The sequence below is a fragment of the Halichoeres trimaculatus genome, unplaced genomic scaffold, assembly GCF_033239565.1.
Source record: "Halichoeres trimaculatus isolate MK-OKI-2021-1 unplaced genomic scaffold, fHalTri1.1 fHalTri1_scaffold_4, whole genome shotgun sequence".
Lineage (NCBI taxonomy): Eukaryota > Metazoa > Chordata > Actinopteri > Labriformes > Labridae > Halichoeres > Halichoeres trimaculatus.
In genome coordinates, this window is record NW_027437182.1 from 12,949,325 (window position 1) to 12,964,775 (window position 15,451).

At 36.9% G+C, this 15,451-nt stretch overlaps 1 protein-coding gene across 1 annotated transcript in view; it reads right to left on the minus strand.

The window, feature by feature from the left end:
• The window catches only part of LOC141789178 (E3 ubiquitin-protein ligase rnf213-alpha-like), a 40,715-nt gene extending 26,917 nt beyond the window's left edge, over positions 1-13,798 (minus strand). The window contains exons 1-20 of the mRNA XM_074668513.1: positions 13,703-13,798; positions 12,997-13,103; positions 12,741-12,859; positions 10,860-12,035; positions 10,424-10,617; positions 10,036-10,173; positions 9,652-9,857; positions 7,424-7,695; positions 7,073-7,320; positions 6,745-6,951; positions 6,456-6,639; positions 5,738-5,793; positions 5,452-5,611; positions 5,136-5,264; positions 4,900-4,998; positions 4,695-4,817; positions 4,348-4,537; positions 3,569-3,742; positions 2,734-2,886; positions 1,617-2,233 (exon numbers count right to left, since the gene is read on the minus strand). Of these exons, the coding sequence (XP_074524614.1) occupies positions 1,617-2,233; positions 2,734-2,886; positions 3,569-3,742; positions 4,348-4,537; positions 4,695-4,817; positions 4,900-4,998; positions 5,136-5,264; positions 5,452-5,611; positions 5,738-5,793; positions 6,456-6,639; positions 6,745-6,951; positions 7,073-7,320; positions 7,424-7,695; positions 9,652-9,857; positions 10,036-10,173; positions 10,424-10,617; positions 10,860-12,035; positions 12,741-12,859; positions 12,997-13,096 (4,545 nt within the window). The 5' untranslated portion in view covers positions 13,097-13,103; positions 13,703-13,798. The remainder of the gene's footprint in view (positions 1-1,616; positions 2,234-2,733; positions 2,887-3,568; positions 3,743-4,347; positions 4,538-4,694; positions 4,818-4,899; positions 4,999-5,135; positions 5,265-5,451; positions 5,612-5,737; positions 5,794-6,455; positions 6,640-6,744; positions 6,952-7,072; positions 7,321-7,423; positions 7,696-9,651; positions 9,858-10,035; positions 10,174-10,423; positions 10,618-10,859; positions 12,036-12,740; positions 12,860-12,996; positions 13,104-13,702) is intronic.
• Positions 13,799-15,451: the final 1,653 nt, after the last annotated feature.

Consider the following 15,451-nt stretch of genomic DNA (forward strand, 5'->3'; position numbering starts at 1 on the left):
CATCAGAGAGCTGGTGGAGTCTGTTTATTCCCAACACATTCCCTTTGAAATGAGGGTGTAAAGGTGCTTGCAATTCTGACAAAAAGAATGAACATGAAGCATGAATCAGTGTAATCTAAAATTGGATTTAAAAGTTTGAATGGCTGAATCAATTCAGAAATTAAAGGAAGGAATTTAAATTTAAAGAAAAAAATCTAGGAAAATAAGGAGCTGACTCAGGGAAATGGAAGTCAAATGCTGTTAAAGTGTGATACTTTCTGCCCTGTGTGTGTGTGTGTGTGTGTGTGTGTGTGTGTGTGTGTGTGTGTGTGTGTGTGTGTGTTCAATCATGTAAACCTGTCTGCTGAGGCTTATCTGAAGCCAGATTTTGCATTGGTGATCAATGATAAATTAACACACACATGCTTGTCTTTGTTGCTGAATGTTTTGATGAGTTACTATAAACAGCTGCATGAGATCAAAGGTTACCACGGTGACCAGCTCGTCAAGGGCAGCAGGTGCAGGTGCACAACTTTGCCCTTGTTACTGTAATCTTCTGAAGATTTTGTGGCAAAGCAAGAGTCCGAATCTCCTGTCACCTTGCCAAAACCGTGAGGGCTAGAATAAAAATGAACACACCGTAGGAATCCTGAGACCCAGAGGAAGCTGTCCGTCTAAATTTCATGCATGAAGGTCAAGAAACGAACCCACGAGAGCGATAGATAGATGAGGGAAATTTTACTGATCTCTGAGAAAACCCCTCAGGAATTAACATGGAGGTATATGGGGATTTTTTTGAACTTCTCATGACAGTTGGCCATTTTGTGAAAACGTGCTCCATCCTTTTGCTTTAAAAACCACTTTGTCAGAAGCAGGACAAGCCTCTCTCCATTTTGATATATAATGTGCCTATGTGGAGTGAAAATTGTGACCAAAAGAGCAGTTTAGCCAGAAATTTTTCAGGTTTGGTTTCACCCTCTCCCTGCTCTAAGCCGAAACATTCCGTCCAATACACACCAATGTTAAAACGGCTCGAAGAGCTGAAATGCATCATGACCTTTGAAGGGTCATTGTGAAGAAACTATGAATGCTAGGAAACATTTGAAACCAACTGAATGAAGCCAAAAGGTAGCTTAATATTTTAAAGTTTGAATGGAGTTTGTAGCTGAATGTATGACTGAATGAGGAGCGTTTGAAGCAGGCTGAAAAAATGTCCTGAAAGGAGAAAATTTTGAAAATTCCTCATTCATCTCTATGAGACCAAAAAACGCACAAATTCTGAAATATCTCGAAAAGTATTTGTGAAAAGTGTCTGAAGAGTCATAGCCCCCTTGTCCCAACTGAAACACACGTTTTGAAGTTTGAACGGTGAAAATCGGTTGAAGTTTGCCTGAGTTTTAGCGGTCCAAAAAAGCGGGCGGAAGAATGAAGAAGAAGAAGAAGAAGAAGAAGAAGAAGAAGAAGAAGAAGAAGAAGAAGAAGAAGAAGAAATTTTTTTGTCACAGAAGAACATATACTGTGAATGCATTGCTGCATTCACAGCAATAAAACATATTCTTTACAACTTGTCAGAGGTCGAGTATGTCTGTATGTCTATTGCTACTGACATATTTGTACATTACATTTTTCCAACATACCATTTGTAGTAATTTCTCGAGGAACTGGAAATCTCCTTCTGGACAAACTGTATTCCTGATATCCATGATGATTTGAGCAGAATCCATTGCAAGGTGAAGATCACAGTACTGTTCAATCTGGTGAACCCTTGTTTTGATCCATTTTCTGTTATCAGAAGAATCTGTTCTGCACATAATGCGCAAATTCTCCTCCAAACCTTGAAAATTTCCCTCCACGTCTTCAAGGATGTTGTCTATTTCTTCCAGAGGCAGTTCCCCACTCCTCAGCCCCTCATATAGAGCTTTAAACTGGCTGTAGCAGCTCTTGAAGAGTTTGCTGTAGATTAGGTCAATAGTGTAGATTTCTTCACTGTCATTGAGACTTTCGCTGTCTTCTGTATCAGGCTTTTCTCTTGACAGATCTTCGACTTGTTTTTTCCAGCATGTTTTGAAGATTACACTGTCCTTAATGGCATCTATTTCTGAAGCCATTCGACGGGTGATGTCACACAGGTTGAAATAAGTGACCTTAACTGTGTTAGAAGTTTGCCCATCAAGAGTGTGAACCTCCATGAACTCACTAAGATTCATCATGTCAGTGTCCTGATTTAGTTTTTCATCCAAACCCTTGAAGTCGACTGTAAAAAAATTTGGGGGGGAAATTTAGAAGAAGATTAGATACAAAAAAGACCCATTTCAATAGCTATCCGTGATAATGACTTTAGACACATCCTAAGTACAAAATGAAAACATTAATACGAAATACAAACACACAAAGAGCCTGTTTTGTGTAATTATAACAGGTGACACTCATGGGGATTGAAGAGGATGAAATTATTTAATATGCTTGCGTACCCTTGGGTCAACAGTTTTGCTTTTTCTTCCCAAATATTTAAAACCCAAAGGCAAACATCTCCCTAAACTCTGGAGTTCTTACAAGCATGATCAGGTTATAAGGTATCAAAGGCTTTTGTCCTAAATTGCGCACATTCTTGCAACGTTTCTACAAGATCAAATGCTACCATAGATTAGTGTATGTAACCAAATATTAATCTTCTTATAATTAACTACTACTAAATGTAACATGATTTGAAGATGTAGTTGGTATTTTTGCCCTCAGTGTGCCAGTGCTGCCTACCTTTGACATGTTCTGGAAGTTCTCTGCAGATATATAGAAGACTCTTGACCAGCTCCCTTTCACCCTGGATTGCCTCTGCTTCATCTTTTCTTAGTCTCAGTAATTTTTTGATGCTTCTGTCATCTTCACAACGATAATCGTCACAGAGACCATCTGGAAAAGATCATAAAGACTTTGATTAAAAGAAATACAGAGACAAGATTTCAACTGCATTTATTAAAGAACAACATCCACAGACATGATAAAATATGCAGATCTTGATCCTTAAAACACAAGGACCTGGATATTAAATCATGTCACAAAAGAAAATGAAGCTTAATAAAGACAGTCATGCTAAAAGGAGATGGAGCAAACGGCTTCACTTTTAAAAACAAGTTAACTCACACAAGGATTATTTTTGATTGCTATTTAATTTAGTATCTTCAAGGTGAGCAGTCAGGACTATATGCAACATGTAACATTATACTTGGGAAAAATGTTCTAAGATAGCTTGCTCTTTGAGAGGTGTGAATTCACAGTTGAGAAAATGAATGAAATTACCTGGATTTCTGCACGCATTGGTTATAAATGTGTTCAGATCTCCATTTAAGTCCCAGTAATAGTCAACAGTCTGCTTAAACTAATACCACAAAAACAAATTGTGTGTTTTGTTTTTTTTAAATGAACACATCATGGTCCAGATGGCACAATACAAGACCAATTTATGCCGAAATCCAAATTCAAAGGCATACATACTTTTCCTTGCAACTTTATCTTTAGGAAAAAAATTTTTTAGGACAAGTAGGGGAAAGGAAATTGAAAGAAAAAGAAAGATTATATGTATATGTATATTTACCTATTTTCAACAAGTCAAAAAATTCCTGATGACTCTGCAGGATTTGTTCCAAAGTTTTCATTTGGATCTCTCCACTGAGAAACTTCTTTGTTACAGATTTAAAAGCCGAGCTCGCCAAAGTCACCATGATTTGAGCTTCATCTGACAATTTGCTGATCAGTTGTCCTCTTCCACCTGAAAAAAAATTGCAAATGACAACGAAGACATAAAAAAGTAAATATGACTTTTTAATTATTATTATTATGATGATGATTATTATTATTATTATTATTATTATCATTATCACTTATTAAATTGACAGGAAAAATGAATGTTAACTGACATTTCTGTTAATGTGCCAGAGTTGGCCAAAAGGCTAGTTTCCATCTGTTGTCCCTGGCCAGATGTTAAAAATGGGTAGCTGTCATGCCTGCTGCTGCCATCTTATTAGGTTCATGTCTTGTATGTTAAAGACATACAAGACATGTACGGAAAAGCATTCAGGTATGACTGATTCAGTAGTTTGCAAACTATGTCAAGTGTTCCTGAGTATTTAGAAATGTGCAATATTAGTCTAATCAATTATCATTATTTAAAAAGTTTTGTAGGTTGCAATTATTTTAAAACTCAAACTCAAACACACACACACACACACACACTCACATACACACACACACACACACACACACACACACACACACACACACACACACACACACACACACACACAACATAGCAAAATATAGGACTTTAAGTATTTCTAATTAGAATATACAGTATACTGTAACATTAGTATTTACCTGTCATGGTGAAGACAGTTTTTGCCATAGGCCAATTGATAAGGTACTCAAAAACCAAGTCCTCTCTTTCAATGTGATGTCCATTTGCATCTTTGGGCCATGTCTTCAGCACAACAACAGACATCAGTTTTCCAAACTTTGTGATATCGTGTTTCCTCAGAAGATCAGAAACAGCTCTGAAGGATTTATCCTTTGAAAAAAAAAAATCATGATATTTAAAAACAGCTCCAAAAACAAGTAGCAGGACAGACTAGAGAATTTCACATCCAGTATTATTTAAGAAGTGTGTTGATAAAGCTCATACTCTTGAAAGGAGCCATAACATTTTTTTAACAAAAGCTTCACACCTGACAAACATTTGCCAAAGCATCCACTGCACATTTCTCCAATATGCTGCACAGCTGTGGACTTGTCCTGCTCAGCTCTTCCATCTTGTTACAGTACACTCCAATTTGGTCCTCAGGTTTTTCCTGCCACGCAAACACAGGTCTTCAGTTCTCTCTCTTGATTGGGCATGTAAGTATGTGGACACTAACACAAGTTCTGTCTTACTCTTTTAATTTTTCCTTCAAAATCCTCTGTGAAGGCCATCCTCCATGACTTTGTGTGTTCTTCATCATGAAAGGATGTTGATAGTAACCTGTCCCATGCCTACAAAATATGAATGTATTAAAATCAAGATCAACTACATCACAGTAGAAGCACCACAAGCATCATCAAACGGGCAACAAACTAAGTGATAATCCAGAATAAAGAACAAATACATCACATACATTTTTTCAGCTTACCTTTAGTTCATCAGGAACGGAAAACTGTGTCCATGCTTTCTGTAGTTTGTTTCCAAAGGTACTTCTTCGCCATTCTCTCATTTTTTCCAGTGTGTCCCAGAAGGACTCTTCATGAATCCTCTTTGATGACTGAAATTTTGGTTGTAGGTAATAAGTATGGCTATCTTAGCATTTTGAATTTCTTTTAAAAATACTTTCAAAAAGCTGAAAATCAAACCCCAAATATACAGTCTATCAACCCAAGAATATGACCCCATGACTATGGCTTTGAAGGTAAAAGACTGAAACCCAGCCAACAGACTGAGATGAGCTTCACCTGAGGATCAGTGTGGTTGAACTCCTTGGCAATCCTACAGAACAGATCCAAGAAGTCAAGAGGAACATCCCAATGTTGTGGATCTGTTGTGTGACGGCAGATAAGACCAAGGAGACTTCCTGCAGTTTTCAGGCAAGTCTCTCCATACTGGTCATCAAAACTATCAAAAAAAAAGATTTTTATAATTGTTTTGAAAGAATAAAGGTCTGGAAGCAATAATGAGTTTGAATTTCATGGACATTACAGCTTTGATATTATTTTAAAGTGAAAGGCCTTTTTGCATTACCTTTTATTGCAACGGTTTACTTTGCTGATGAGATAAGATGCCAGGTCTTTCAAAGCCTGTCATCAGGAAAGAAGAGTGCATAATGTGAAGACATGCAGTGGTACTAAGGTACTGCTATAAAACAGCTCAGTAGCTAGTTACTACCTGTGCCCGTCTGCTGTTTAGCGCCAAGTAGTGTATTTATAGTAATGGGATGACAACAACAACAATAATAATAATAATAATAATAATAATAATAACGGGGTTCCTCATGCCCGTTTCAAGAGTGAGGAATTACAAACTGATTTCATGTTTATATACCCAAGTTTGAGTCAGCTAACTGAAATTCTCTGAGAAATCAGAAATTAATCAAGACTATCACATACAAATAAAAACGTGTGTGCAAGTAAATAACTTTAATTTAGCAATCAAAAAAGTATAAATTCTTCATTATTCTTCCTGCTTTTGGTAAAACAGTACATTTGAAAATGTATGGGTAACAACAATAATTTGATTTTAGCACTGAAGATATTATTATTTAATCAATATACTGTTGCCAAGGACATTTGTTGTAAACACCTTACACTGGCTGGTGGTCTAATAAAAAATTATTAAGCACTGTACATTTGGGAAGTAATTCAGGTTTATCTGTATGTGCAAACCCTTTCACAAAGTCAAACTGTCTCCTCAAATTTTTTTAACAATAATTCTATATTACAGCTGTTTTATGTTTACATACCATGTAGTTGTAATGAGTAATTCCAGATTTCACACTGAAGTGTAGGTACTGAAGTATGTCTAGGAGCTCAACTTGCACATTTTTGGCAAAGCTTTTTAGATCATCCAAATGAAGCAAGGACATCCAAGAGTGCACAAGAAGACGATCAATGTCCGCCAGATATGCATGGTTTTTCATGATCTCTCTCCTAATTAGACATCAAAAGGTGTCAATCACGGGTTGAAAAGAACAAGCATCAAAATTTAGTTGATATAAACTTGTTAAGTCTTTGAGGGAAAAATATTAATACCTTGCATGACTGCCCCTGTGGACATTTGTTCCTGTACTCGTCTTCAAGCCTGTCCAGGACTCAAACTGTGGATTGAAGACAGGTGGAACTGGCTCAAAGGGCTTGCTGTCTCCTCTCAGTAGGTGAATCAGAGGAATTACCAAGAACCAATTGTCAACAAGGTGTTCTTTAGCAGTGTTGCACAGCCTCTCAACAGCATCTGCAATTCTGGATAAACAAAGAAATCAATTTGACTATATTTGTGGCAGGAAAAAATACAATCGTTAGATCATTAAGGGGTTTAAGTGCCATTTAGTAAACTATATATTTGCTTTGTTTCATTACTTACCTGTCTTTATCTGACAAAGGCTGTGCAAACTCTTCCCAGAAGTCTATGAAGCGTTGTTGAGGCGTCAATGGAAGGCAAAGGAGACTGCAGAGACTGGATAGCTGGTGATTTATGTCCTGACTTAGATACATGTTGTAAATAAGTAACCTTACAACTCCAGCATGAAGAGGTGGCAGGAAACTTTTGTTTTGATTTCCATGCTTTTGATTGAGATTTTCATCCAGAGCACATTTAAGAAGATAATTCACCTAAAAAAAGGTTTAGGATGTTGTTAGAGTGGTTGTGTTGATAATTCTTACTGCACAGCATTTTCATCATTTCAATGAAATTCTTTTACAATTTTACACTTACTTGTTCACTACCATAGGGCAGTTGCCATGATTTTTCCATGCCATCATGAAGCACAGGATAGCTGTATGTACAATAGAACTGTTGTAGCAGTAAAAAGAAGTTGTCAACATTTGGTTTATTCCAAGTTGTCAGAAGATCAAAGATGATGTTCAGCATAACCCTGCCAGCATATTCTCTCCCTTGGATTACAATTTCTTTGGTCGAAAACTGGCCAGCCCAGTAATTAACCTTCAGGTCAGGATGGATCACGTCATCATACTGGTGCCACTCCCCTTGACACACAAAAAGCACAAAATTACTTACCAGGAATCATTTATGTGCAACTTTTTTTTGAGTTTCTCTGATGCCTTCTACTACTTGTTGGAGTTGGTTGGCTCAAATGGATAAGTGGCTTTAAAGTCCAACTCAATCCTTTGTGGCAGTTCATATCCTATCAGCTGACAGGTAATTTCCAATTAAACACAGGTTAACACATGAAAACCCTGTCAAACCTGACAATGTCACGCTGGACAGCGCTAAAACTCTCTCCTCCACCTGAGCACTTTTGATATGAAAAAATTCAGGTATCTTTGAATTCTAAAATTATCTTTGCAAACTTCATCATTTCTTCTCTCTTTTTTTTTCTAACTCGAAATGTATAATATAAATACCACATGTCACTTTCTTGACATGCAACATGTGTTTCAATGAAACTGATCTAACAAATGCAAAACTAAAAAAAATCCATATAAAAATTTTCAACATAACGTATTGGAAGAGACAAATTATTTTAAAGCTGAGTGGACACACAAACCTTACATTTACACTTTATGCTCAAATAAGATAATCTTATTCCAGTCCCATTTGGCTTTGTGGCATAGCACATGCATGTGATTTATTGTGTAGAGGTCAGAAGCTGTCCCAGATTTTAGCTGTCTGCATCTTAGATCTCCAGAGAGTTTTACCCATCAATTCCTGGCTACACCTTTTTTTGAAATCCCCACAAAATGTATTTGAATAGGATTTTTTTTGTACTAAAGAGAGACAGTCATAGAATACAGAGCTATGATACAGGTTGTAATAATTTCTCTGACCATACCCTTATCTCTTTAAAAATCAAATTTGAGATTGAAATTAAGATATTTCTGGAAAAAAATAATGAAGGAGATGTGAATTCAGCCATAGTATGGGACACATTAAAAGCTATTGTCAGCTTATACCCCTTTTTGCCCATGAAAATGAAAATAATTAAGATTAACAGAGCTTAGAGGTGTGAATTTGGATGGTACTAGTGTTTGATTTGTTTCTTTGCCACACCAAAGCAGAAATCTCATTTTATAGGGGAGGATTCAAAATGTTGGAGGCTGCAGGTTTCATTAAGCAAACCACTGACAGTGTTAAGACCAATCTAGAGTTTCATAAAAAATTAAAAGGTATACTTAATATTGACGTGCCTCTTCAATTTACTATATTATTCTCTGGTGGTGTTGATCTTCAGGCTAAGTCTTTTGATAAATACCTGTTTGATATCTTGAGTTGTGCTTCTAAAAAAGCCATTATGAGGTGCTGGTTGCTTCCTGAACCTCCCACAGTACAGGAATAAATTGATATAGTAAACTGATATAGTAAACGATATGTTTGTTGTGGAAAGAATTACTTTATGTTCATGACTCCAGAAAGATGTATTTATTAATATTGAGTGTGATGGTAATGATGGAAATATAAGGGACAGCAATTTTTAACTATAAATCAATTGCAAATTGAACAAATATTAACTATGTGAAAGTGTCATTTAAGTTGTTATAAGGAAATGTAAAGTAAATATTTAAATGAATTTATTACTTTTATTTTTTTACTACAGAGGGGGTGTTAAAATACCTGGGCTGGGGACAAGCCCAAAACCGTGAAATTCTTTCACATTTGAATTTTCAACACACATAAAATGTATTAAAATATCATCATTGAGACAAAGTTTTTTTCATAACTTCTTCAACCTAACCCTTACAAACACAATAATTGATTTTGTAAAAAAAAAAAAAAAAAACTTTTTTTCATGGAAATCTATCCTAGGTATGGAAAACTTTCTTAATTAAAGAATCACCTATATATCATTTAAAAAGAGCCAATATCAAGAGAGGTATAAGATCCAGTACCAAATAACAAGCAGGGCTCAGCCTTATCTCAACCCAATCCACCATGATATAGACGTTGGATTTGAACTTATGCATAGTGAAATTAACCAAAATTACCTTCATGTGTTAAAAGTTCCTCTTTGATTTTAAGGCACCTGTTGACATAGTGATTTCCATCTTTCTGGTAGATTGTTTCAAATGTCTCTTTGTAGCCATGTGCACTCCGTTTGCAAATTAAGTATTTGTAGGGAATGCTCCCATGACTTAGGTTTTTGGGGATCTTCACACATGCTTCAACAAGATACCTGTCGTTCCCCAGCTCCCTGTGAAACACAGCAGTGATTATTAGTAGAGGAAGATTATGAACAGTTAGAAATTTCAAGCAAAACAACTGGCTAAATAATAGTCGGTCCTGGGATTACAAAATATTGGACATCTGACAAAGCTTACAATTATAGTTTTATTTACTAAATTTCTTAAGTGAGTGTGGAATTAGGGTACCTGGAAAGGATCATTTCTTGGCCTTTTTCCCACCCTCCAAACAGTTTTCCAGACATCAAGACAATCTTGTCCTGTAGATCCCAGTCTTTGGAGGTGACAGCATGGAAGCACACAAATATACATTCGTTGTTTGGTAAACTGTAAAAAAGTAACGGATAGATGTTGAACAGAATATCTTCAAACACTGCTCATGCAACATCAATTTAGCTTAAAAATGGTGTATTTGGGATTTGAAATAAGATGAAACACTGAAATAGACACTAAACTAAGCTTCAATATAAGATGCTTTGATTTTTGTGATCTTAAACAGATTGACCACAAAATAAATATTTCCTATAGGTTTAAAAAGAAAACTATAGTAAAATGTGTCACAGACAAAAAAACTTACATTTGAGATGCCTGAAGATGAGTAGATGCTTCAAAGTTATTTTCTGCTACATTAGAGTTAGACTTCTCATTAGCCTGCCTGGGAGGGCAGGGAGGCATTGTTGGCACACACATTTCTTCACCCTTGTTGCCTGATGGTTGCTCCTTTACCTCTGCCAGGTGTGGGATTTTCTCATTTGATTTAGCGTCAACAGCCTTTTAGAACATTAAAAAATTAAAGAGTAAACAAGCTGCAATATGATGTTAGCACAAAAAATGTATACATTATGAATCTAAAGCATCACATTTCTTATAGTAGTTTGACTGACAAACCATACCTTACCACTTTTTTAACAAATATGTTGTGACTTTTCTTTTAGTAACAGTACACCAAAATGTATCTTGCTACAAAGCCACTTCTGTTTAACACACTCTGCAAATGAATGAATGTTGACTACCTCATTTCTTTTGGCTGTTTTCTTTGTTGCAGGGTGAGAATCAGCAGAATCTCTGGTTGTATGGTTTTCTTTTTTGCCTGTTTGTTTAGCAAATGTTTGCTGTACAGTGTTGGCATTTTTCTCGTTATCTTTCTGTTTCTCAGAGATATTTTGTGCATCATGAGGGACAGTCCTTTTTCTATCTTGATCAGGGGCTGACTTCTTCACCAATGAATCCCATTCTTGGGGCCTTTGTTCAATTGCCTCTGGAGAAGTTGAAGTGGTTTTGCTGGTAATTGCCAGTACTGATGCAGAGTTGGAAAACTGCCCAGGCTGAATTTCACTCTGATTGTCAGCAGGAATCAGCAATGCATTAAATCTGCACTCTGTACTAGGGGCCTCTTTTTGTTTCTGTGTGGCAGGCACAGCAGAGTCCAAGGCCTTAACAACAGACAGGTCTGTTGTTGGGGATGCTTCACTGCAATGCTCAAAGTTACTTTCAGTAGCTGTAGCAGATGGCCCCTCCATTTCACTGGAAGTCGACAGGACTTGTTGCTTTTTGTTTGTAACTGATTCACTGATTGTCTGGTTGTGCAATGAGGAAAAGGCTTCTTCTTCCGGTGAAGCTTGGCTTGCAGTATTGTCAAATGTTTCCTGTGTCGTGGCACCATCTTTAGCTGGTTCTTGGTCATTACTAGAAGTCTTGCTCTGGGAATAGTTAGCTCTACCATCTGTCCCCTTAGATGTCTCATCTTGATCACCTTCAGAGGCTGCCTTCTTTACCTGTGGGCCACATTCTTCAGATGTTCGATCAGATGGATTGGATGAAATGAAACCGGTTTCTTGAGCTGTTGTTTGTAATGACTCACTGTTCAACATTGTAACAGAGTTTAAGTCACTTGGTTTGCTGGCAAGAATTTGAACTGCATCATGGCTTTCCTCTGTGGTATTATCTGGTTGGACCTCTGTTCTATCATTGGGAGGTGAAGAATGGGTCGGTGGTAAGTTTAATGCAAGGGCTGCCTCACTGCACACTTGTGAATTACTCTCAGGGGCTGTAGCAGACAGACTTTCTTCCTTGTCTACAGTAGATGTTTCTCCTTTTTCTGATGTAAACTGGCTGGCAGTTTTTTCAGACTTGTCCTCTGATGTTTTGCCATCACTGGCTGACTCTGAGTCATCACTAGCCGGCTGCCCCTGTAAAAAGTATATCTAGTTAGTATAGTCGATATCAACTTCTCATTTATACACTTGTCCCGAGGGGACAAGTGAACTGTTATTTGAGATCAAACGTTACTAAAAATGAAAAACGTTTTTGAATAGTCTTAAATTATGTTTATAAAATCAACAAAAAAATACCCCAACATTTATGACAAGACCATACAGAGTTAGGTCAACTTTTCGTTTAGTGATGCTACTGTTAATTGAAAAATGCCTCTACAAAAATGTGTCTACACAAAAGCAGAGCTTTCTTGTAAGGTAAAATATAGCGAGTATGGTTGAAGGTAAATCTTAAATAAAAAATAATCACAGTTGAACAGTTGCTGTGTACCTCATTCTCAATATATCATTTTCACATCTACAAAAAAATTTTCTTGGTAGCTTGATATTTAATTGTACTTTGTGTAGGATACTGATTGCAGTTTGGTGAGAATCTGGCCAGGTGGCGCCATATTACACAGTGTTCTCAGTTATCAACTCAATCCTGCCTCTTTTATTAGCTTGTTTACTGCTGTGACAAGGTAAGCAAACACTAATTCATTGTCTGTCAGAGGAAACAGCAATAGCTTTCTGTATAATGTGAAAAACACGGTGTGACTGTTGAACTTAAATTGCATGCCTTTTATACACTTGGAGTATGAAAATTATAAGAATGCAGTAATTGTTTCTAAGCTGTGTCACCTTTTTCTGGACTGTGTTTTCTTGTCCTTCCTTTGCGTCTTTCCGAACCTGATCTTCAGTCTTGTTTTGGTTGCTTTCCTCAGCAGTGACTGAAGGTTTCTGTGCTGATGTGGCCCCATCTAGTAAAAATGTGAATATTGTTATGTTATATAACAGTTACTTTCAAAACAAACTTTGTGACTTTCTTAACAAGTTTGAAGGAATATGTTTCTCACACAATATCAAAAACTTCACAAAACACTTGTGGTAAACTCACCTTCAGCCCGTTTTTGAGTCAAGAGAAATAGTTTGAAGCCACATTCAGGACAGAATCTGAATGACTTTTCCACCTGCTCTCCACAGTCAGGGCAAAACATTGTGCACCTGTTTTGACAGAAAACATAAGGGATATGAAAGAATATTTTATTGTATCCAGTCAGCACTATGAGCACAGCGTGTGATCCTCCCAGGAAATGATTTTACCAATGAAACTTCTCTGAGAAAGGCCTATAAAAATGTTCCATTTCTAATTTGTCTACATGTTGGTTAAATTACAGTACACTCTATACTTCACATAAAGCTCAGTTAAAATGAATAAATAAATAAATAACCTCATTTGTTATTTGTACATTGGCCCTGTATACTTCATGATTGAATTGGCTTTAAGTCTCTCATTCTAAATTCGCTCCGATTGCCCTGCAACCTTTCAACAACAGCACTGTTCAGGAAGCTTTGACTCATGATTCAATAGGAACTAAAGAGTATGGTCAAGTCTAGTCCTATTAATGTAATCATTAAATTACTTTTTTTAAGCAAAGTTAACTGCAACAATAAGAAAACCGGAATTAAATAATTTCATCATGATTTATCCGATACAGTAAATTACAGACATATTAATAGTATACGAGTAATAATGTAGTTAGAATGGTTTAAGTTTCCCTAACTGGTCATCAAAATACATTATTTTGTACAAAAAAACCTACCTTATCTTCTCTGCTTCCTCACATGGTTAAAACTGAGAATATGCGCTCACTGCCCAAGTTTTTATAGCCAACTGAAGTGTATGCTTTTACTTTCGTTTTGAACATTTACTGGAAAGGGTGGGTCTCTTTTTGCCTTTCAGTTGAATGCAACTCCCAACTTTGCCAGCAGCTGTCACTAAAGGGCTATGAATATTTACAGCTTTAATCCCAAGCATACGTTCGCCCATGTGATGTATTTGACTGATGTTAGCTCAGTGATGAAATGTTTTAGTGACTGTTTCCTCCCCTGTCTTGTAGATATTTCTGGAATAATGCAGCTTTGCTCCCAATGCTGTTTGTCCTGTGAAATAACAAAATATTTTATTGTCCATTCAAATGAAAATGTTTCAGCAATTTTCAACCCCTCCTAATCATGTAGTCAAAATGTTTAAGTTTCCCTAACTGGTCATCAAAATACATTATTTTGTACAAAAAATAAAAAATAAAACCTACCTTGTCTTCTCTGCTTCCTCACATGGTTAAAACTGAGAATCTGTGCTAACTGCCCAAGTTTTATAGCCAACTGAAGTGTATGCTTTTACTTTCATTTTGAACATTTACTGGAAAGGGTGGGTGTCTTGTTGCCTTTCAGTTGAATGCAGCTCCCAACTTTCCCAGCAGCTGTCACTAGAGGGCTATGAATATTTATTTAATGCCGCTTTGCTCATAATTAGGGCCCGAGCCCCGGGAACCGGGGGCGAAAGCCCTATTGAAACCCTTGCGATTATTATTATTTTTCTTTGTTTGTGCGCCTTTAACCCCAAATTGCGTGCCTTTCACTTGGCGAAAACGCGAACGCGCATGTACCCAAAATTCTGAATGTGCGAAAATTGCGTGATTCCACAACGTGCCCAAAAATCAATGTGCCATAGCGCCCCCTAGTGGCTTAAAACTGCAGCCCCTCGGCCGACATTGAGCTACAGCCCTGAAATTTTGCACACATAACAAGCATGCCCAGCCAAACCAAAAAGTCTCTTACGACTTTCATGAATTCCAAACACGAACTTCGCTAATTGCACCTAAACATCGTGATTTAGCGATTTTGGGGAAACGTATTTGAACGAACTTGTCCTAGGGTTTTTGACGTATCAACTCCAAACTTGGCATATCTATACAATACACAGTGAAGATTAAAAGTTATTAAAAGATTAATTTTATCTTACTGGGCGTGGCTACCACATGGGCTTAAAGTTCGGCATTTTTTCAACTTTTTCCGATATGCATGAAAATGGACACACATGTTCAGTGTTGCGCCCCGGACACAGCCATCTAATTATTTTCTCAAGAAAGTACAGCGCCCCCTACTGGCAAAGTCCTGAAATTGCCAAAAATTGCATTCATAGGGTACGTATTTGATCGAACTAGTCCTAGGTTTTTTCTCAGATCAACTCCAAACTTGGCCTGTATGAACAACACATATTGAAGAGTAAAAGTTATTAAAAGATTGTTATAATTTTTTTGGGCGTTTCCACAATTGACCGTCAAAGTTGGGCATTTTTCCACTTTTTTAAAATCTTAATAGCTCTCTTGTACAATGTTGGATCAGGACCATATTTCACACACATGTTCACTGTCACAGCCTGATTGTATTTCTATCATTACTTGCATTAATAGTAATGCTCCATAGCGCCACCAAGGGGCTCAAATTTTTGGCCCCCCCAGCCACATTGAGCTACAGGCCTGAAATTTGGTAGGCATAACAATCATGCC